Genomic DNA, 23,152 nt, shown 5'->3' with positions numbered 1-23,152 from the left:
AAATAATTTCACTCAAAGGTCACTTTAGTCAATTCATGTTTTACAGTAGAATAATGTCATATTTGTCACATCGAGAGAAAACTGTGCATCTGTGATATTTAAAAAAAATTGCGTTATGTAACTACTAGCAATAAACTCCTCTATTAAAAAGATCTAGACCTGGAAAAATGTGTTTGTGTGTTGCCACTTTCTTTCACAGCTCTAAGCATAGATAAAAGTACATTCTTGGACCATAACTGCTCTGTGTGTGCTGATTTGTTTTGTCTACCGTAGAGAGAGTGTGCAGACAGAAGGACATGATCAGCTTTGCTTCTGTGGTGTATGCTCTCAGTAAGTCGACAGAAAAACTCAAGAATAAGGAGAGGTTGCTCGCACGCACGCACGCACACACACACACACACACACACAAGTTAACACCTGCCTTGCCTCACTTAACAGCCTCTTCATTCATTACAGCATGAATGGATCAGAGAGTCAAGGAAAGGGGGCTTCAAAGACACTTCCCCTGCCCAGAAAAGAGCTCTGATTCTGGGCCAGGAGGCTATACGCTTGTCCCTGTGTGGAGGCTGGAGGGTGGATAGTCACACAATAGTACAGTGTTTGCAAGGGCTGTTATTGGGTGTGTATCACCCACACAGCATCCTGATCTCCTCTGACATTCAGATAGTGTCTTTCACACAACAAGAGACACACACATGCTCCTACTCCATTTCATGTCAGTGGAATCCATATGCCAGATGTGATCCTTCACTCGTAGGCCTGGCCTCTTGTTTTCCACACTTAAAGGCTGCAAAACACCTGTTTTATACACATCCAACCTCACCCACAGACACTACATTCTTCTCACTGTGTTTAGAGATGTATGCCACACAGGTCTTTTATTGGTCGGCACTGAGCACGATTTCTGAGAGAATAACAGTGAGACTCATGAATGAACCTCATTGTATGTGTATGTCTCTGTACTTTATTGTACGTATATGTCACTGTAGAACTAGAGGGTTAAGCTTTGTTCATCTAACTGCAGTTTAAGCATGTAGGTTTAAAAATATCCATGTGTTTGCTTGCTCTGGCAGACTCTCATCACGTTCCTTATCTAAACAGAATTCAAGTGGGACAGAGGGGCATTTAGAAACTTAAAGTGGTCTATTAGTATTTGGGCTAAAAATAATCATTCATTTGACAAGTTAGCGTGAGTGTGTCTTACAAAATAAAAATTACCTGTGTGGATTGGGGGCATACAGAGAAGCATTCATAAGCTGAAGCTGCTTACAGTAAACTTTTCACTGGAATATTTGTGTAAGCGACTCGAGAGGTTTCTGATTTAAAAGGCATCCAAGTCACTGATCTCACACAAATGTGCACACACGCCTGTCAGAGCCTGATAAATCACAGACCATATGATGCACAAGTGAAGTTAGGTCTGGTGGATGTCCCCTGACACCTCTGGTGACCCCCGGCTCAAAAGGGTCATGGGTCAGAGGTGGCGCTCAGCTGGGGCTAAAAGAGGAAGTAACCTTATCAGCTGTGTAAAAGGGGGCTTCCTTAAGTCACTGAGTGAACACACACACACACACACACACACACACACACACAAAGTTAAGATGGACAGAGAAGAAAGTTCTTATATTTGTTGAATGGGATGGAATCACATTTACTGCCTGGTCTGTCTGCTGTTCTCAGACCTGCTGTTATCCAGCATTAAGCGTTTTGGCTTATACAGATGTCTTCTAGGAAGTAAAACTCAAAAGTTTTAAGGTTAAAAGTAAGATTTCAAAAGTTTAAAACAAGATTTGAAAGTGTGGAATTTAGTTCCTGCCCACAGGCTGAAAGTAAGACATTTGGATCTGTCCACTGTGAGAAGTGTGCCTAAAATCCCAGTGTGCAAAGCCACAGAGATTAGCTCTGAATCTCTACATGGGCTATGCTGAATCTTCTAAAGAAGCGTGCTCTCTGTGCTGACAAACTGAAACCATGAGCTGCTGAGTTGGCCTTATGGAAAACCTGCAAAATGGATAAAACATCTAGCATCACATAAAATGGTAATGAGCAAATCTGAGGTGCTCAAACCCAACAGGCCACATTAAAGTCCAACTCAAATCACATATAGTCATCCTTTTTCATAGTCAATGTGCAAACGGACGCTGCAGTGGACTCTCTGGTGTAATCTTCGTTTGGTCGGTCGTTCAAGGTGCAGGACAAGACTTACCGTATGTTCATGTTTGTAGTTAGGAGGACACTTTAGCAGGAAAGCTAATGTGGGCTTTGTTAGATTTGATGTATAGAAATAACGTCTATATCTACGTAGAAGGATACTGGAACGTGAAACCAAAAATTATAAAATATAAATTGATTTATTTTGGTTTCAGATTTCATTTGTCAATGGAGAAAACATGTGATTTATAGAACAGCTATATATATACATATATTGCATGTAGCAAAAAAAAGTGAAATTTAATTTCCTTTGGACGTGGTTCCAACAGTGAGGCAGTGAACTGTTGTGCTGTAATTGCGGTCTTCAATAACATACCTACCACCACCCCCCAACAAACACACACAGACGAATTAGGAGTGGTAGGATTCACGATGGTTTTGGTTTCCCACAACCCTGAAAAATATCGTCATAAGCTGTTCTACACAGCTAACCCTAATCCTAAACATGACTTCAGCTTTCTCCCCCTTATCCTCTCCCCTCCTTTACACTCCCTCTTTCTCTCTTTAATCATATTTTATATTTTACATTCCAGGCCAACTGTGGTGCCTGTGGCTATCTAGTCTCATTCAACATTCCCCCATTTCTATATGCGACGCCATTTCACATAGTGTGCACCAAAGGGACAGTATAGCTCCATTATTGGATGGCTAGGTTTTATAGGTTTCAGTGGCTTATTGTACAGTACTGGGGCTGAAAATATACTATACTGTATATGGAGGCTGGTTTTGTTTTCTCTATGACACAAGACGGCGTTTATTACACACAAACCTCAAACCCACCCCATCGTAATCTAATCCAATTTTGCTATTGAGATGAAGTCACCATCCAAAACACTGCCAGGAGGTGAAGTGTTTGACAAATAAAAGTAAGGAGGGCAAAATGTAATACATGCAATACAAGCACTTCAGTGTCATTTTTAAAAGTCATCAGCTTACTGTGACCATGGTAAAGACTGGACCTCATTGGCTGGAACAGATCAAGGGCTGGCTGTTTTATGTGCCCGTTTAAAAAAGAAAGAGTTAGGCTTCCTTTTAAGAACAAGCTGTTCTCTATTCGGTTCTCTGACAAATAACACTATGGGCAGCAGGCTGGGAAAAGAGGCACAAAGTGTGTATGTGAGTGTGTGTTTGCACTAATTGCTCCCATTCTGTCTGTGTGATCAGCTCATTTTCTCTCAGCTGGACCCACTAGAGAGCGAGAACAGAGAGCCCGTCAGTTTGGATGGCAGACAACACACTCATTGAGGAAAGGCGCACAGTACTCAAGACTAAGTTAGAGGTTCATATTCTTTAAAGGAGACGAAACTCCTGACCTGTAAAGTCAAAGTTTCACCGGCCAGTTGGCTGCGTGGATTGCTCATTAAATTCCCAGAAAGACTGCCTAGAAAGAAAATGTTTGCTCTGATGGATGTTTGAAACCACTTACCACCAAATAAACATGAACTCTGGTCAATCTTTTCATTGTTAAATTAAATATTTCAAACAGGAACTTATAAACAATGTCATTCTCAAGTCATTTCAAATACTCAAATAGGGAAGTTAATTATAAAAAAACTGAGAAAGAGCTAAACATACTTGATCAGTCTGCAAGTAGGTTTGAAAGTATGCATAAAGTTACAGATGTTTTGAACTGGCAGGACAAATTCCAGTTTTGAGCTAGAAGTGGAGTTGCACACCCAGTTTTCTATCCCTTACATTCAAACTCAAGGTAAGAGTAGCATAAGACACATTAAATGTAATAAATAAACATGACTCTTCCTCCTTAGTGACATCAAGCAACCTTCTAATGTGGCTCATCAGCTTTTTTATTTTTCTGAAAGACTTGATAACAGCCTGCATTTGTTTCATGCTTGCACATTTGTTTTGTAATTGATAAATGTTCACACTATAGCACCTTTAAAATTAAAAGTCTAAAATCAAGTCTGAAATAACCTCAGCATTAGACACCTCTGTCTAATCATCTGTGTTGCACGGTTTCATTATCACTTTAACCCCCAACTGAACATCCAGAAAAAGCACATTTTCCTATCATATTGAGCTTCAAGCTCTATTTCTAGCCCTTTCTCTCCTAAGTATTCCCTTACACTCTAAATTGAGCATTCACACATTAGCCCAGACATTAATTAACAAACTTTGAGGGTGCTGTGCCTTTCCCACTAGAGTGACATCCACAGACAGACTTAGGTACTTCTCTTTCAAAAGCTGAAGGAGATAAATCAACAGCACCAAATCCTTACAACGTCCATGTTCAGATATAAACTCTTCCTGCTGCAGCATGGTTCTCACAGTCCAACAAGCGGTTTTGATAGAGAGACTTAGGAGTTTGACGTTTCAAAGAACTGGATCCAAATTCCCCCTTGTAAATCTAAAGCAGCTTTCTGCTGATTAACATTCCGTGTTGGGCTGGGTAGAGAGCAAAATCATGACGCAGAACAGTGAGTCAAACTGGGGGGAAAAAAACAAGGGTTGGGGGGGATGGTGGATGGATTACAATTAGGACTGGAGGTTCACTCACTCTTTTCCTCCTTTCTCCTACTCTCTCAAACTGAATCTTTGGACTGAGTTTCACATCAGAGTGGAAAAGAAGCCCAGGAAAGGAAAGGCAAACCACTTTCTGGGCAGCCACCGATTGTCACACAGACACACAATTGTATTGTGCATGCAGTATGGTTGTGTGTGTCTCTGTGTGAGCTGTAAGATGAGGCCTACACTTGCATAAGCCATGTACCATGATTTTTAAATGCACAACTGTGAGTAAAAGTCACACAGGCAAAAATATACTCAAATGTGGTCCAAGGAGTTCTTAACTGGTATTGAAATTGTAAGTTTAATACTGATCCCTCTTTATGACCTACAAACAAACAAGACCATCAGCAAGAAGATTGGCTATTCCTATATGTTTTTTCTCAGTTCCGTAATGCTTGCCAACTGGTTGGATTCTGTCAGATTTCCTCGAACTGGCGGTAGAAAAACTACCACTTTTGTCCACAGGGGCTGCCAGAATCTGCACAAAATAAAAAGGTTCCTTGTAGCTTTAAGTAAATGTGCATATAATATTGAAGTATTCATGTAAAGTACCTCCAAATTGAACTTACTTGCATAAATGCACTTAGTTACTTTCCATTACTTGTTACAGACATCTTAGTTTAAGTGATTCAAATCTGTACAGTCAGCTTAATAAGCAAGGGAGGAAACATTTACTTCTAATGACAGACAACTATTTGTAGAGCATTGTTGCATTTACTTCCTTACTACGATCATACTCCAATTAAGCCTGCATTAAGAACCAACATCCACCCACAGATTTATTCCATCCCATTATAACCCGCCATGGATAAGATAAATAAAGAGGATGAGTATGCATTATTTCATGGGCGTCTCACAACTCAGCAGCATTTTACAGCAGCGGACAGAGCTTTGTTCAACGGGCCCACAGTTCTTTAGTCTGCAGTAACGAGGAGGGCTGGTCCATTCACATCTGCCTGACTATATTGTTGTCCATGCCATTGTTGACAACAACTGTCCTCACACTGACTGACAGAGGGGAGGTGAGAGTTTGATGCTTAGGGGGGCATACTGGTCATAACATCGGATGGTTAAAGTGGGCAGAGCACCAAATGCAATTAGTCAGGAAATCAATGCCACTTTTGGAACATGCATAAGAGTGACATACTGGCAATAAATCAATGGACCACCCAACCTCAGACACACATGATGACATTCTGATAAATGCAGTTTGACCACACACACACACACACATATTAGCACAAAATTAAATAATGGTATGCACCCGTCACCAACAGCGCAAATCATGTGGCCATGTGTCAGTCTTGCAGATGACACCAGAGCACAGATAGTAGCTCTAAACATTGTGTGTCTGTGTGTTTGCGTAAACTGGGTGTGTCCGGGACCTGCAGGGCGTGTCAGGATATCCCCCTCTTTAGCAGGAGGCAGTAAACTACCTTTAACCAGACCAGCCACCTCGTTTAACTGGCTGTATGACCCATATGACACCCAAAGGGAGTTTACAGCCCACCCCTGACCCTCACACACACCCTGTACACACCCCCTTGTATACTGAACAGAGGGAGTGTCCCCAGCTCAAAAAGAGCCTGCTAAAAAGAAACCATCCTCTTATGCAGTTATGTCACCTTCTGACCCCCAAATCTTCACATGCACAAAGTCACACGCTCACACTCATGCCACCTTCATTTATGTCCATGAGCTTATAAGTGCCAATGCGGTGGACACCACTATGGGACCACTAAAAGTAAAACAAAGTCCACGTCATCATTACACACGCAAACCTGAGGGCAGGACCTTCCCAATGTGTCACAAGATCAATATAAAAGGGGTTGCAACATAATGATCAAACAGGTTTTATGCCCAAAATAGTCTATTTTTCTAACCCTTTTTTGATTTTTTTTCCATTTCACTAAAACCTTACCCCTACTATTTTCCTTGTCACAAAAAAGGCAAAAAAAAAAACAAAACAGAAGGAGCGAAATTAAAGAAATTCAAAAGTAGAAATTACCACTTGGAAAAAACAAAACACAAAAAAGAGAAATGAAGTGACAACCTGTGAATATGAGTCAGATTAGTGTTATCCTGGCACTCTGCTCTACTTTTGGCTTACTCAGGATGTAAAAATGAGGACTGAAGCCCAATTTATTCCTGTCCTGATGCACCAAGAGTGTGTATCCTCACAAATGCCTCACCATCTTCAGGCTAACTGCGAGCTGGCCACATCATCCATTATCAGCTTCATTATCAGTTTCATTATCAGTAAATCCATTATCAGTTTTGTTCTTCAGCTTTGATGGGGAAAAAAAAATCAAGAGACAGGTCATTGCTACAGCATTACCCGACCTCCCTGAGTCATAATTACTATACTAGTGTCACCTTTCAAACAAAGTGAACAATGTTGCCACTCCAATACAAACAACTCGTGATGAGTGTTTGCTGCTTCTTCTCTGCAGGGGGCACCTGCTCGCACATTCCTCAGCCTAAGCATGGCAGCAACACAAATAAAGTTGTGGGAGGTGAGCGTGTGTGTGTGTGCACATATGTACAAGGGATGGTGTTTGTTGCTGTGTGTGTTCCCAGCTGTTGCCCCTGCAGGTGCTATACAGGCACGCTTGACTCAGTGTGTGTCATTGAAATACTTTATAAGGTCATCTCAACAACTTCAGGCAGGTTTAATCTGCCTAGTCTGTTTTAATGTGTCTGTCTGTGTGTGTTTGTGCCTCTCAATCTGAGTATGAGTGTCTGTGTGCTATGCAGGTCATAAGAGGCTACTGGGTCTCTGTGGACCACCCACTGGAGGCCTTTCCTCTAAACAGCAGATGGAAAAAGAAAGACAAGGATTGCAGACAAGAAGAGATATCACCTCAAGAGAGACTATTGTCTTTCTCATTCTCCTCCATATTTCTTCTAACTATAAAACCAGAGCACTTAAACAAACAGAGCACTTTAAGAAGTGCAAGCAATGTCAAAACCAAAGGCCATTTGGTCTTTTAACAACTTAGGAAGCTGGGAAATTCTCACGAGTGTGTGTGTGGGTTAATGCATTTCTTCCTGAGTATCGCAGAAGACCCGGTCAATTCACTTCAACAAGACGTTCCCACAACGCATCCCAAGCCACAATGGCAAAATAATAGCTGACAGACTTTAAGGCCTTCCTTACACGCAAAAACACAGAAACTCACACCCTGGCACACACACATATGAATTTTAGACTGGCCACATTGTATATTACCAACTACGCCCTTTAGAGAAATTAATAAAACCTAGCTTGGCAGGAAACAATCGATAAATCAGGAACGACATTCACTTCTTGAGTGAGACTGTGTTACAATGTGCACAAACGGGGGAATGGGAGACTACGGAAAAGTTTCCAGATTGTTGTAGGGCCGAGCCACTCATACTTGTAATATGTGCTGAGTGTCAGGCTCAAACCACCATGGGTATTGTTAGTAAATCATGACTAGTGAGAGGTGCTAGCCACATCCTGACCACACACACTAAAACACACAAACCCCTCTACCCTTCCCAGAGAGACCAGACTGCCCTGCAGAGACCCTTTAAAGGAGTGGTGTGTGCATGGGTGTGTGAGTGTTTTAGAGGAATGTTTGTGTGCAACAGATTGGGGGAGAGGACTATTCTCGCACAGCTCCTGTGAAAACATCAGACTGAGTGACAAATCTGTTTTCATTCTCCTTTTCCCACTGTAGGGTCCGACGGGGTACGATGACGATGGCTGGACATGTGTGCGGGCCTTGCCGATCTTCATCAACTACCCCCATTCTGCATTTGTACCATGTATGACAAAATCTCTCTTTTCTGCCCAACCCTTCACCTTTTCTTTTTTTATTCTTGCTCCAACTTTTAGTTCTTGTACTTCCTGTCCTATTCCAAGATAAACAGCAGCCCCTGCTTTGCCCACTCGGGAAACCCCATGACCACAAATGGCTAGACAGACAGAAGGAGAGGCTCGTGGGATATTTCATTCAACTGCTTGCCAAATGTTCAGAGTTGGAGTTTGGACTACCCAAAGCCGTAAGCTAGAAAGACACACACACACACACACACACACACACACACACACACACACACACACACACACACACACACACACACACACACACACACACACACACACACACACACACACACACACACACACACACACACACACAGTTTCCCTACCCTGAGACAACTCCCATTCTCCAATTGCAGCCTGTGAAGTCTCAGAAGGGCTTGAAAAAACTGCATGGTGATAATTAGCTATGTTTTACCTTTTGCCTCTTGAGAGAAACACGGGAGGAAAATAACACACAGCATAATGAAGATGGGAAGGATCTGGGGAGAACTTATGTAAAGAAGCAATTCTGCATGAGGACAGTGATGGTATTTCAAGAAGCAAATGGGAAAAAAGAGGAAGACCTCTTAAATACTCTGCTGAAAGCCTGGGTGAGCCCAGCAGCCATACTCCAACAATTTGATACCCAGAGATTACTTTGAATATTTAAAATCGAACTTCAGCTTCCTGGTGCATTTATGTGTGTGTGTGTGTGGCTATAATGATGCCTTCCCCAGCCATTGTCTCTGAGCTACAGGGTTCCAGTAGCAAACAGCAGCCCTGTGCATGGAGTCTCTGGCTGACCCTCGGCAAGAGGAGAAGTGGCAGGATGCACAGAGAGACAACCACTGAGATGGATGAAACAAGAGGAAAAGCAAAGAAGGAAAGAGAAAGTTCGGAAGACAGGAGACGGAGGGGAGGAGAGTTTTTTCACTGATTCGATTTTCAGACTGCGGTGAAACACAAACCAGCTTGCAGACATGCACACACTCATACATGACAAAGATAGCCAGAAGATAGAGGCGGAGAGTGTTAGATGGATAGCTGCAGAAATGCACAAGCCAGGGCATGAATAGTACTTGACCTCATTGTGCTAGCCAGTTAAATGCTGACCTCACCACTCTCTAGCTACCAACATGAGCCAGTCAGAGGGTAATTACGGCCTTCAGTGCAGGAGTGCACTAGAGCCAAGAACCACAAGGCAGGTTCATCTCTTGCTCTTATTTTTTTTCTCTTTGTGCTTGTTACTGTCCCTCAATCTAGCCATTTCCTCCGTTTTTTTCTGCCCCCTGTCTGTATCTCTCAGCACTGAGCCAAGTAGACACATTAGACCTACTTTTGGCACCTACAAGAGTCTTGATATCCACATGTTCAACCATTTTAAAAACACATTAATAACACTTCTTCCCTCTCTTCTGCCGGCCCAGTTGTTAACTTAACAGCACAGTGTGCCACACCTTGTAAAAGTCCATAATGTTTCAAGTAAAACAGTTTAGAAATCACTGCCTTCTCAAGTCATCTGCAGTTAGGAATTCATATGCAAATGCATGCACAGAGTCATAAACATCTTTAACTCAAGCACGCATAAATACGAAATACTTTGTTATTGGTCTCCTCGTGCTCTCCTCCGCAGGAGACGGTGATGGTATTTCAAGACTTGTGTGCGGAACACAGGGAGCAACAAAAGAGACAAATAGTGGAACGAAGAATGAAGGAAAGAAGGCAGGCCAGGGAGAAGAGAGAGATGGAGCTCTTGGGAGGTTGCCACGGGGTCAAGACAAGCAGAGGGGCCTCCACTAAAGTTTGTCTCTCCCAGCGTGGGGCTGGAGATGATGTCCATCCACCCAGACACGATGAATGTCAGGGATCTGTTTTCCTTTCCTCTTTTCTGTCTCTCACACAGCAGATATCACACAGACATCCTAATGAGGTTAAGAAGCCCTTTGTCACACCTGCATCCAGGGAAAAAGACCACCACATGCTGATAGTGTAAATTCCTTTCCGTCTGTCTGTTTTCTACTTATCAGTCTGTGTCTCTATCTCAAGTGATTCTTGATTTTCTTTGTGTGTGTACATGCAAGTGCTGTTCTGTGTGTGTTATCTTTGTCTATTCAGACACCGGGATAAAGCCACAATGTTATCAGACTCACAGAGACGCATCAAGACATCTCCTGCCTGTGCTTTCACATGTTGGCTCGCCTCTCTGTTAACTGCCATACATGCTCCATTGTTCTCCTGACATCAGATTGTCTGTGCATGGGACCCTGTCTGCAGACGTCATGTCAAAACAAATCCTTTTGGCTGAAAAGCATAACCAATGAATACAACTTTGTTTAAATGTTTTTTCATGAAAACACCTCGATGACTAAAAGCAGTAAACACTCCAGTTTGGTTGGGGTTCAGCTGGCCAGCTGGGTGGGTTTTGCAGTATTTATGACTTGCTGACCCTCAGGCTGACGCTGACTCTCTCTCTCTCCCTCCCCCTCGCCTGCATTAAACTCCTGACACATCTGCCCCCTTCAACTCCATCATGCAGGCACACACCCCTTCTTAGCACCTGACTTGACTGCTGAAAGGCTCCTTCCTTAGGGGCTTCACCGGTAGAGGAGTTCCATGCCAAAAGCAGACTATTAACTAAAAGACAAAGTACAGAATTGTTGGTGCGTTTGCATAATGGAAGAATGGTGTGTTGACCTCTCCAGCTCCACAACTTCCTCCTTCTTGACCTCTGTCAGAGTGAGTGTTTGGCTGGGTCTTACATTATATATTTAACTACTGTCAGGCTGCCTTTGAGAATGCCTTTACAACCCCATTAAGCAGAAGCAGCATAAGGCCAGGGCACTTGACACGCAAACACATGTATATACAGCATGTGCACTGTATGGACTGTTACCTGATGTAAAACACATGGATCATAATGAGCTTGTTCAATAGAGCCGAAATTAGTCACACTTATGTCTAAAGGCCATGCGGGTCAAACAAATGTCTAATCCTAACATGTTTAATAATGCCAATGCGTTTACATAAAGTTAAACAGAATAAGATTTGATGAGCTGATGAAGATTTTGGCATTGTTTCTGTTTGTAGAGGCTGCATTTTGCTCTTTGAGGCGGAGTGAAGGGGAAAGCATCAAGGGCTGTGCTGCGCCTGGCTTAAGCCATGGTGTGTTTAACTGCTGTCTGACTGACTTCCTCTGCAAAGACACTATCAGTGCAAAGACACTAATAGTCTAATCTCATATTCACACATTATGCACTGACAGACACAAGGAACACTACAGAATAAATATCTTCAAGCATGGAAAAATAGGAAAACAATGTGCACCTAGCTTTTGAAGAGAAATATCGTCACAAGGATTTAGTGGTTTGACACAGAAAGAATGGTCAGTTCCTCCAAAAACCCTCAAACAAGGCATCCTTTCATCAGTATAAAATTCCGCCACATACTACCACATTCCCTCTTCTATCGTCTCCCCCACCCGTCTAATGCTCAACAGCCAGATTATCAATGTTGGAGAGGAAACTTGGCCACAGTTAGTGGAGTGAATTGTGTCCAGCACTGTCTGTGACCCTGCAGGGACACACAGATGGTCGACAGAACACAGACAGACTCAGAGAGAGAGAGGCCGACACAGCGAGACACATCAGATGTAGCTGAATAGACAGTGCCCACTAATTCACCAAAAACATTCAAATACAAAGTACGACACATACTTACATGGCCATAGGCCCACACATGCACACAGTTACATAAAGATGTAACCCAAATTAGTGGGAACATACCCAAAGAGACATATCCTGTACAGACACACAGTAACGCAAACAAAAGGTCAGAGTTTTCTTATTGCAGCAGTCTTATGCGTGGGCAGTCAGATCATACAAGTTTTCACCACCACACAAGCACAACATAGACTCAAACCCAAACATACTCCTCAGCATTTCAGAGGAAACACACAAACATGGTGATTATGTGTAATAAGGAGCCTGTTAAGTCTGCAGCGGAAATACAGGCCAACCTGATGATGACTGTTCTAGCTCGGACTGCGTCCCCCACACAGTATCTAAACCTGTATGTGTTTATGCACAGCTAAGTCTGAAATCACAGTGTGTGGTAAGGAGTCACACCTCCATTTCACAAACGTTTTGTTACTCGCTTTCCTTAATAATACACATCTTCTTTTGGTTACCTCTGGGATCCAAACTGTTTATTTTGGTTCCAGGAAGAAGTCCACATGTGGTGGATGTGCTATGCAGATCTTATCGACAGAAAAAGACTAAAGGCTACGGCCAAGGGTGTCCTGTCTTGACAGAGTCTGTTTTCCTGTGCCCACATGTGTTCTCCATATGGCCCTGCTCTAAATGTGCCTCTTCCCTTCACTAACCACGAGGGAATTCCAGGAAGCCTTACTGTACATGGTTTTGGTTTAAATATGCTGTGTGTGCCACTGAGGTTCTTTTAATCACTACGTGTCTAATATCTGGGTGACCTTGACCCAACAGGTGATGTTTTTAGGAGATGCCACTAGCTGCAGGTTTGCAGATGGAAAAGCAAAGGTTTGGGAAAATAAAACTGAAATGTAGGATTGGTTTTGCTGCAGAGAGAAAGTGGGAGGTAGAAAAAGGAGAGTGTAAGTTACAGGAAAATAGGATAGAGGAACAGACCAGTTCCAAAGGTGAGGGCCAGAGCCAGAGATTGAAATCAATGTGGGTTGAGAACAACAACATTAAAAAGATACAGATAAAAAGTACAGAATCAAAAGGAAGTTGGAGGTTGGTGCGGTGTTTTGAAAGTTGGAAAATAGATGACCAGGTTTGATAGAGCATAACAGTAGAAACACTCTCAAATCAAAGTGACTTAAAATACTTCAACCCATAGTGGTTTGGCTGTCAGCCCAACTTGGGGGAGGGGCATCGCATCCCGCAATGAGGGCAGAAAGGGATTCAAACAAGCCGCTGAGCCTTGATGTTTATGTATGTGTTGTTGCTGACGAAGCAGCAGGCTCGACACGCAAACAAACACATTCCGGTGTCTGACAGAGGGAGACGGGACAGTTGAGAGAGGGGCGGGTGGTAAGAGAGAGAGGATGACAACACCTATTCATAATAGCAATGAAAACGGGAAAATGGAAACAAGCTGCATCACCTCCTTCCACTGGAAGACCTTTCAAGAAAGTAAGAGGAAAACCCTATCTTCCCTGTCCTTTCTGAAAAATAGAGCTGCATCTCCTGGGTTCAGACAACCCCAGTCTCCACTCATCACTCTGTGATTGGATGCCTGCGTTAACAGTCACTCAATCAACTCCGCTGACAGAAGGGTGGAAAATGCAGGCCAACACACACACACACACACAAACAAATATGAGCACACAGAGGCACACGCACATGCAGTCCCTTTCAAAAGCGCAGATAACATCGTGTCAGAGGAGAGAGACAGAGACGGGAGAGACAGCAAGACATCAAAAGCAAAAACATGCTGAGAAAATGTCAAAGGCTGCGGTGGCCTACTTATGACTGTAGGGCAACACACACACACACACACACACACACACACACACACACACACACACACACGTAGACATGCACGTACAAGTAGACACATGCACACACCTTCGTCACCTGTCATGATGGGCACTTTGCCTATTGAACCTGGCACACTCACCAACAAGCTTGTCATAAAAGCTGATGTGACTTTTCCATTCTCCTTCTTGTTCTTTTTCACTCCTTCTCTCTCTCTGTCTCTCACTATCCAAATTCTCCTTCTGGAAAATTGGCTGGCTGTTTGGGGTGTTGGAGAAATTGTTTCCAAACATCATGCAAGCTGTATACTATTGCTCAACCTGTAGAAGACGGTCTGTGAGGCTGGTGCTGATTTCACAGTGTAAGCCACAGGTATAAAAAAAGTACTATAGTTATTCCTACTGATATATTTTATAGAAAAGGACCTTTGGCTCTAAACCAAACTAGAACACACTGAACAGTAAAGAAATAGGAATGGAAGTCCTTAACAGAGTGTCTTTGTCCACTGACACAATGTTTGCTTACTCTACCCTCTGTACACTCATAGCAGTAGTCATGCAAGTCAAAAGGAAAAGCATCTTCTTCTCCATTTGCTTCTCCTCATCTCTATCTTAATGTGTTTGTGTATGTGTGCAGGGGGCATGGGGCAGTGGACAGTTAACAGTGACAGTAAGTTAGATGCAAAAAGAGAAAGGTGGCCAGAGGAGGAGGGAGTCATGTGTCAACAACAGCGTGTCCATAGATGAGTGTGCTTGCTTTTCTGGTGCAATATATAAGAGCTCTGCCGTTTAGGCTCCAGACACTGGTGCTCTGATTCCGCTGGACAAAGAGGTCACTGACAGCATCACAAAAAGCTCCCTCTTTCAGCCCGTTTAGAAAAACAACAGTTTAGACTTGAAAGAAAAAAGAAAAAAAACATCACTTTCTTAGCTCGGCCATCAACATCCAAAAGAGGCTGTGTCCTTTTTTTCAGTGATCACAGCCTTTCCTTCCTCCTCGCACACATGCATGCATACGCAGGAGCATGCACACACACAAACTCTTGCTCAGCTGCAGAGATTTGGCTCTGGCCAGCCTGGCTTCATAGATCCCAATCAGGGAGGATATGTGGGATTGCAGCTTCATCTCTCCCTCAAATACTCTTGCTCTCTCTCTGTAGTTCCATCCAGCCAAGTCAGTACGACTCCAATAGATTTTACCAGAGAACACAGCAAGGGGATATTATATCCAATCCCCGGTCAGACAAATCTGTTTCCACTCAAACTACACACTCCCTGATCCCCTTCCATGCTCTATCCCCCCCCCCAGTCTGCCCATCTGATCTGTTTGTGTGTAATTAAATATTACAACCAAATCACCCACAAAATGGTTCTGTATCGACTACAGTAACTGGCCTCATTTTTGCTGGAGCGCATGCAGAGAAACTGATGCATGCCAGCTAATGCCTATTAGCAATTAGAATTGTGATGGTTGGCATTGATTTCTTTAGGGATAAGAAGGAGGAAAACTGATGATTTTAGTGGGGTTTTGTGGTTTGACAGACTCAGGGAGTTTACTCTTTGTAAGAAGTGTACAAATGTTTAAAAGCAAGGCAGAACCGATCTGCATTGCCACAGAAACAACCAAATTATAAAGACTGAATGTTTTCACAAACCATATGCTGTAACACTTAATCAAGCCATCACGGTGTTAAATAACTGAGTGAGAGGGTGGTGTAGCTATAAGATGGAGGTCTTTTAGCAGCAATGACAGATTTCGTTCAGTGACTGCACTCTGCTTATGTCTAGTGTGGGTACAATAAGAGAAAATGACCTTTTTTACTGTTCCAGAGTGGCTTATTATTAAGTCTTTCAATAAAAGTATTTTTTTTATTTTACTACTAGCAAATTATATTATTAAAATTATATTTCTTCCTCGGGACATTTAAGCAAACAACGCTTAAAATTACACAAGCCATTTTGGTTTCCAATCCAATTTAACGTAAAAATCACACAGGCCTGACTTCTCTAGCAACATGTCAGTCAGAGGGAGAAAAGAAACATGAGCTGCTGGGGCTACTTTTATGTGGAGAGAGGCCTTAATGTCTTGCTATCCATTTACTGTGATCCTCACCTCACCACTCTGTCTAGGCAGTAAAGTTAGACGGCATTTTCTCTTGAACCTCAGCCTCAGTCTCACACATGAACCAAATGTTGAATCATTATTGGTCCTTTTTGGATTGTGTTGCTATAGCTACTATTCAGGTGGACAGACGGACAAAAAAAGACTTGTGGCAATGAAGGTCAATATGTTCCATAGACGCATAAGGACTGACTGACCTGTGCAGTATTTTCTGTCAGTCAAACTCAAAAACCAAGTGTAAAACCTGCCCAGGCCCATGGTGCATCTGTGAATATTTAGTCTACTTCTCATTTCCACCCTAATTCAGGACACGGCAAATAGATGTGACTGAAAAGCATTTAAATCACTGTGACAGTGAAAATTCCTATATCAGCTCCAAGACTGATTAAGTGCGTCCAACTGTCAACTGCATCACCACTGACCACATCCACTCATGTCATGGCAAAAAAACACTTTCTCATCAAGTCCTCTTTTTTGCATTTCATTTCTATTAAGAAGCACTTGCTCACACTAGTATGACAACCACTTACCTTTAATTTCTGGCCTTCAACACCTAACACTTAGATTTAAATATCATTACGACCAAGCCAGACTCCAACGCAGGTGCATGTGGCAGTGCTGTCTCTAAGCCAGACTTCACACAGGGATGATGTGATGAACAGTGGTTCCTTTTAAACAAAACCATTGCTAGCATCCAGGCAATGCACTAAGCTGCCAGGTCCAAGATTCCAGCCATCTTCCAGCCAGTCTTCTTGCTTCCCTCATTAGCTACTCCGGCTGCAACCCAAACCCAACGTCCAGAACAGATTCCCTCAAGAACCACAGCCTGGACTCCGTGCTAATGCATGTGACACACTGGCTGCACATTTTCCGATTTAAACAAGCCAAAGAAGCTCAATACCAATCCGAGCGCTCCTGTTCTCTCTGGATGGAATAAAAACTGAACCACTACTCTCCGAGAATGTGATTAGAAAGAATAAATCAAGATGTAAAGGCCCAAATGCTTTCAAGTTTGCTGTCACTATTTCTGTCTCTATTTGTGTCCATTGCCATTTTTCCCTTGAGTATCTGTATTCCCCATCTTTCTTTGCTTCCTCTTTATCAGTGCTTTACTATAAACAGTGTTAAGAAGCATGACTCATGCCGCTGTAATGTAATAGGAGGAGCGTGGCATGACATCAAAATAATGACTGAAGTTGCAAGGAAGAGGAGTGAGTAAAGAAGGGCTACACATGGTGCAATTGTTTGAGAAGGTTATTCGACTTTGATTGTTATTAATGTCACAAACCGACAGGATGTTCCTACATCAATGTCATTGGTTTTGTAATAGCCTGAGAAATCATATCTGCGAAAGCATTACTCACGTTTTTCCAAGAATAGCCAATACCCACACAAGTATATTTGAGCACCCACAGATGAGCACATTGAAACACATGTGCACACCAGCACACTAATGGGTCAGTGTTTTCACAGCTGGGACTAGAAAGGAAGCCAGTGCAAACAGCGACATGGACCATCAGTGTGTGTATGTGTGTGTAGCCTGAGGTGGTACACGCACCCACACATAACACTCATGACACACAAACATCAATTGTAGTGTTTTATGAAGGATTAACCCTTATTATCCACTAGAGCTATATGACTTATGGTCTTAACTCTACACACACACACTGACCTGCTGACAGTGTTCACAAGGTTAACCTAAATTCATCTGTACAGTTATTCAGGCCAAATACGGGCTTTCTGTTAATTCCTGAGAATATTTGCAGCATGTCTAACACGCATGCATCACACAGGGATGAACTTAAATCTATTTCACCATAATATTAATGTCCTGATATGTTCTCCAAAACTGTATTTGATCCTGCTCCAGATTTGTGGAGCAGGGAGTGTATTTTAAGAGTGCTGGTTTCCCCATCTGTGTGACCACAGTGCTGGGCCGCTCTCCCTGCATCTTTCTGCCCGCTGTTCCCACGCCTCTTTCTGGGCTAAATACATATTTAGGGAAATACTGAGCACCAAATCATATGCCCTGCTCTCAGTGCACCCCAAACCCATTACTCGCAGCCTTCTTTTTATTGCCTTTATGAAGCTGGAGCACAGAAACTCAACTTTCTGTTACTACTGGACCAAATCAAAGTTTATTTATCCAGGTAAATCATGCTCTCATGCATGAATGCTCTCTTTCAGATAGTCACTGCCTCAGATTCATAGTTGTACACACTCAAGCCACAGAGCAGCCTTTTACTACCACAATCTTCCACTGCAAAGCTTGAATGGACAGAGTTAACAGCCTTGCTCAAGTTCAAGTCAGTAGTTTGCATATCTAATTATTGGAATACTGCTTCAACAGCTATCTTGGGAAACAAGTACAGACACAAAAATAAAGTCTGAGAACATTGCAAAAGTCCCACAAAAGCTCAAACGGGGCTGAACTTGGAGAACTGTTTTGCCAGCCGGACCAGAGTTTAAAAGACATCTGTGTGCCAGTTATATAGATCAATGATTTCATAGGCACTTCCACTGTCCATTAGTATAGCAACTACTCTGCACTTTAAAATGCCCCACAGTACTATCAATACAAATTACACTAGGAAGAGCTCGCTCGTGCTATTTCCTTGTGTGCAGAAATGAATGACAAATGGATTCTTCTGTATAGCGGCACTGTGTAGTGGGTTCAACCAGTGCTGTGGAGCCATTTGAACACATGCAACGCAGACTAAATAGGTTTCAGGGCATGTGTCTGTGTGTGCATGAGTAATGAATAAGATCCTGGCACATCACAACCGGGTTCCTCTAATGCACTCCCTGTAGACCAGAAGAAATAAACAGATAAAGATGAAGTGGACGTGAACGCAATGGCAAAGAAAAAACGAGCAAGCTAAGAGTGAGAGTGAGCAAGAGAGGGCAGGAGGAGAGGAGGGAGGGAGTTTTCAGAATTGTTATTGGAGCCGTAGAAGTCATTTCTGACTTAAAGAGTTCCAGATGTGGGCCAGCCCCTGAGAAAGAGAAAGAGTCTAAGAGACGGAGAGAAATCAAAAGGGAGGGAGGAGTATTTATCAGACTGTGCCCTTCCATATGATCGGTAGTCTGCACTCCTTTTCTGACACTATCTGGTTTGAGAGCGGAAAGTGGATCTTTGCTTTTGTGTGCACTGATGGTTGTGTTGTCTTCAGCAGCAGAGGGGGTGGGTGCTGAGAGGGTGTGGGGTGTCAGGTGGTAGAGGGGTATGTGGCTTGCACAGCCCAGTCTAGGGCCTATAAAAAGCTAGGGTGGTCAGAATAATGGTCTGTTGTTATTACTCACACACACACACACACACACACACACACACACACACACACACACACACAGGTCTTTCTCAAAACCAATGACTGAACTCACCAAAATAGGCCAGTCGAAACCCAACCAAAAGACATCTGGTTAAATACTGGGAAAAAAGCTGCTCTTTAACTTATTTTGCAATGAAATAGCTCTACCTCAAGCATATGGCCAGATAACTGACAAGTCTAATGCACTGCACTCCATTGTTCGCAGACTTAAATGTAGTGCACATTATAATGAACTGAGTGGAAGCTGCACAGAATATGAAATGTAAGGTGTGCAGTGTAATGACTGACTGTGTGCAAGTACTGTGTTACATGCTGATTGATCTCAGACCTTTGGGAGGTTGGCAGTGTTAACGCATTAACCTCTTCTTCACATGCATACAAAGGTGCTGCTGCATGATAACATCTTAACTTAGATCCGCAGTGAGCCTGCAGCCCTGTAATAATGTCCATCTTCAGTTATTTTGTCTTTCCCCCTCTCTCTGTTATGTACATGGATGTGTATGCCCAGCTTCCCCAGCATTTGTTTTCACTCCCTCTGTGCTGGGCTAAGCTGCACGATCACACTACAAAAGGCTATTGTCCTTCAGTAAAAAGCTCTGCTCCAGGGAGCTGGTAGTGGGCCACAAACAAAGGCTGGTTACATTGTCCCAACACAAGCTCATGAATCAACTCAACACTGGGCTGCCAAAACAGCCACAGAAAGAGCGCTATGACTCTACTAGGGTTTGACAAGCAAAGAAGTGAACGAGAGTTGATTGAGGAGGGATGTTAGGGTGGAGGAAACAAATGGACAAGGAGCAAGATGCACAGCTGGAGCTGGATGAGAAAGGAGGGAGAGTGATGTAAGATATGTGGAGATGGTGGTGGGTGAATGGGAGTTTGTCCAGCAGGAGGAGAGGAGGATGAGGAAATGGAAGGGGAGGATTTGGAAGGGGTGCAGCCAACACAGCGGGAGGATAAGAGGTGAAGTCAGCGTAAACAGAGAGCTGTGTCAACAGACAAGCCTCCTGCCTGTGCTCTAAAGGATCCCAAATCGCAACAGCAGAACAGGAGCAACGTGAGGACTCAATCTTGCAACCGACCGATGAGAGTGAAGTGGTTCAAATCTAATTTGTTCAACACAGAATGTAGCAGTCATTTCTCCTCGTACGACCCTGGTCAGAGAGAAAATACTTTCTTTGTTCGTATCAGATGCCCTCTGTACTGTTATTTTCCTATTCTGACAAGTCAAATTAGCAATGGATCCATCAAATGCTCATGCACAAAGACCTGTTATTGTATGCAGCAGCAGGCCACAGTTCACCTTTTCCACCCTGTGAGGGAGTGGAAAGTGATGACCAGCACTCTGAGAGGAGAGTGTGTGACAGGAAAAAGTTGACATCCATCACCACACAGAAAAACATACACTGAAAGTCATTGGCATCAATTTCCCCACAGAACAACTAGACATTTTGTTGTTTTAAGTGCACTGAATAAACTTAAATGTATTTACCATTGGCGTTCTTCCCGCAGATCAGGTGCTCATAGTGCTGCAGGACTCCCCACAGCTCCGCATCATTGTTCACGACCCCTTCCAGGGCCTCTGCACTCAGTGGGGCGCATGCTGACCCCAGATCCGGCCCCGAATGACCCCTCTCGGCCATCAGCACCCTGGCTCCTATCTCCTCCACCAGAGCTTCCATGCATGCGGTCAGGCATATAGCTGCATACTCGTGGATGCGCACGGAGATACGGGTATCCACCATCCAGCGGAAGAAGCGTCCCACGGAGAAGGAGAGGCCGCAGCGGGCGGACTTGCCCTTCCTCAGCAGCTCCCCGGCACTCATACTATACATGGAGATGGCCTTGACCGTGGCAGAGACGCAGTGGTCGGCCAGGGCCCAGCTGAGCACCAGCCTCATGGCGCTCTGGACCTCGAAGCGTGTGCAGCGGCAGTGCATGACGCTGAGCCGCTGCGCCTCTCTGGAGATCCGGATCAGAGCCCTGCGGAGGAGACCGGACAGCCGCCTCACGGCCTCCGGAGAGAACACAGGTGCAGGTCCCCCTTTAGCGCACCCACTCTCGGCCACTTTACGCAGAACCTTGGCCACCTCCTCTTCGGTCCAGGGGAACTCTTCCAACTCAGGTAAGCGGGGGCACTTGGAGAAGATGTCCTCCGGGTCTTCGGGGAGGACAGTGTTGACCGTGTCCCAGCTGTTGTTCCTGCTATTCATGGAGCCGGAGTAGTACCACCAGTTGCCCCGGTGAGGGGCCGTCATGAAAGCCTGGGAGTTTGACTTGGAGGAGGACAGGCTGAGGGATTTACAGGAGTCCCCCGCCCCGTAGCCAGAGTCCAGAGTCAGGTCCTCCAGGGTCTTCATGTGGACATTGCTCAAACCAGCCATTATTGTTAAACGGCTTTTTTTTTTTTTTTTTCCTGGGGTGCTTTGGAAGAGTTTCGGACCTCGCCAGCCGTTTACCTGGAAGTCAGTCTGGAAGTCAAGCAGCAGCAGTCGAAACTCCGCCGAGCTGGATGAACTGGTTACACAGCGCGACACTTGTCAGACATGCTGCTAAATGGAGGTGCTGGAAAGCGAAACAACACAACTGAACGAGTAGATAAAATCCTATAAGTGTTTTTTTTTTTAATGAAAGCCACCTTATACTGTCGTTAACAAACGGGTCAGCCGGAGAAAGTCAGAGTCGCACCCGTCTCACCTTTCCCCCCGGACAGCGCAGGGCTTTAAACTTTCCTCCAGTATCCACAGTCTTTTAAAACACGACGAAATGTCTCCCCTCTCTCTCTCTCTGAATACAGCCAGACCCGAGTTCATTTAGTAAAAAAACATGTCCCCGCGAAGCCGCTCGACTGTTTCGTTTTCGTAGATAACCGAGTAAAAAAGTCCGAGTCTACCTCATCACCCTCCCGTCCCGGTGCTCGGTCAGAAACTGCCTGTCGGAGAGTCCCAGCCACAGATGTGTGAGAGGAGGGACCGTTGCTGAATGACAACACAGAAGCGACTCGAGCGACCAATCAGGAGAGGGCCGACTTTTGTGGCAGCCAATCAGCACTCGCTCCGAGTCTTTGCAACTTTGTTTCGCCTCAAATGAAGAATCAAACAAACTCCCTTCACATGTGTTCGCTACATATGGCTGTATTAGCTTTAATGCTCGATTTATAAACGTTTCACACAACCACATAGAGTCCTTAATTCACATTACTTCAACTGTTTCACAGTCTTTTGTTTATTTCGTATCACCATTCTACCACAAAATGCGATTAAATATGATAATGTATAATCTAATTAACGGCTGCCACCTTTCACTAACTACTCCACGACAATAAATCCCATTAAATATTACATGAATGGGTCTGGGGAAATTCTTCTGGTTAGTTACCTGGAACCAAACTGCACACCAGGCAGACTTTAGGTGTTGACTCTGGGGAACATGGCTTGCTGTCTACACATTAGCTAATCTCTCCCCTGCAGCCTGTAACAGAAATTGAATCTGTTAAGCCCTTGGTAATCATGTAAGAGGTGGGGCAGTGTTTACTTTGATTTGATGAGGCTTAGGATTTTCACTGAAAGTGCATTTTAAAAGCTTATTTGGGATTGCAAGGAAGACAGAAG

General features: G+C 43.8%; 1 protein-coding gene across 1 annotated transcript in view; it reads right to left on the bottom strand.

Moving 5' to 3' along the window:
- The window catches only part of abtb2b (ankyrin repeat and BTB (POZ) domain containing 2b), a 45,332-nt gene extending 22,814 nt beyond the window's left edge, over nucleotides 1-22,518 (bottom strand). Inside the window, exon 1 of the mRNA XM_051383547.1 lies at nucleotides 21,034-22,518. Coding sequence (XP_051239507.1) covers nucleotides 21,034-21,925 — 892 coding nt within the window. The 5' untranslated portion in view covers nucleotides 21,926-22,518. The remainder of the gene's footprint in view (nucleotides 1-21,033) is intronic.
- Between the last annotated feature and the right edge of the window lie 634 nt (nucleotides 22,519-23,152).

This window comes from Dicentrarchus labrax, unplaced genomic scaffold (assembly GCF_905237075.1).
Source record: "Dicentrarchus labrax unplaced genomic scaffold, dlabrax2021, whole genome shotgun sequence".
NCBI classification, from domain to species: Eukaryota; Metazoa; Chordata; class Actinopteri; family Moronidae; genus Dicentrarchus; species Dicentrarchus labrax.
This window is presented reverse-complemented; position numbering and strand designations above follow the sequence as displayed.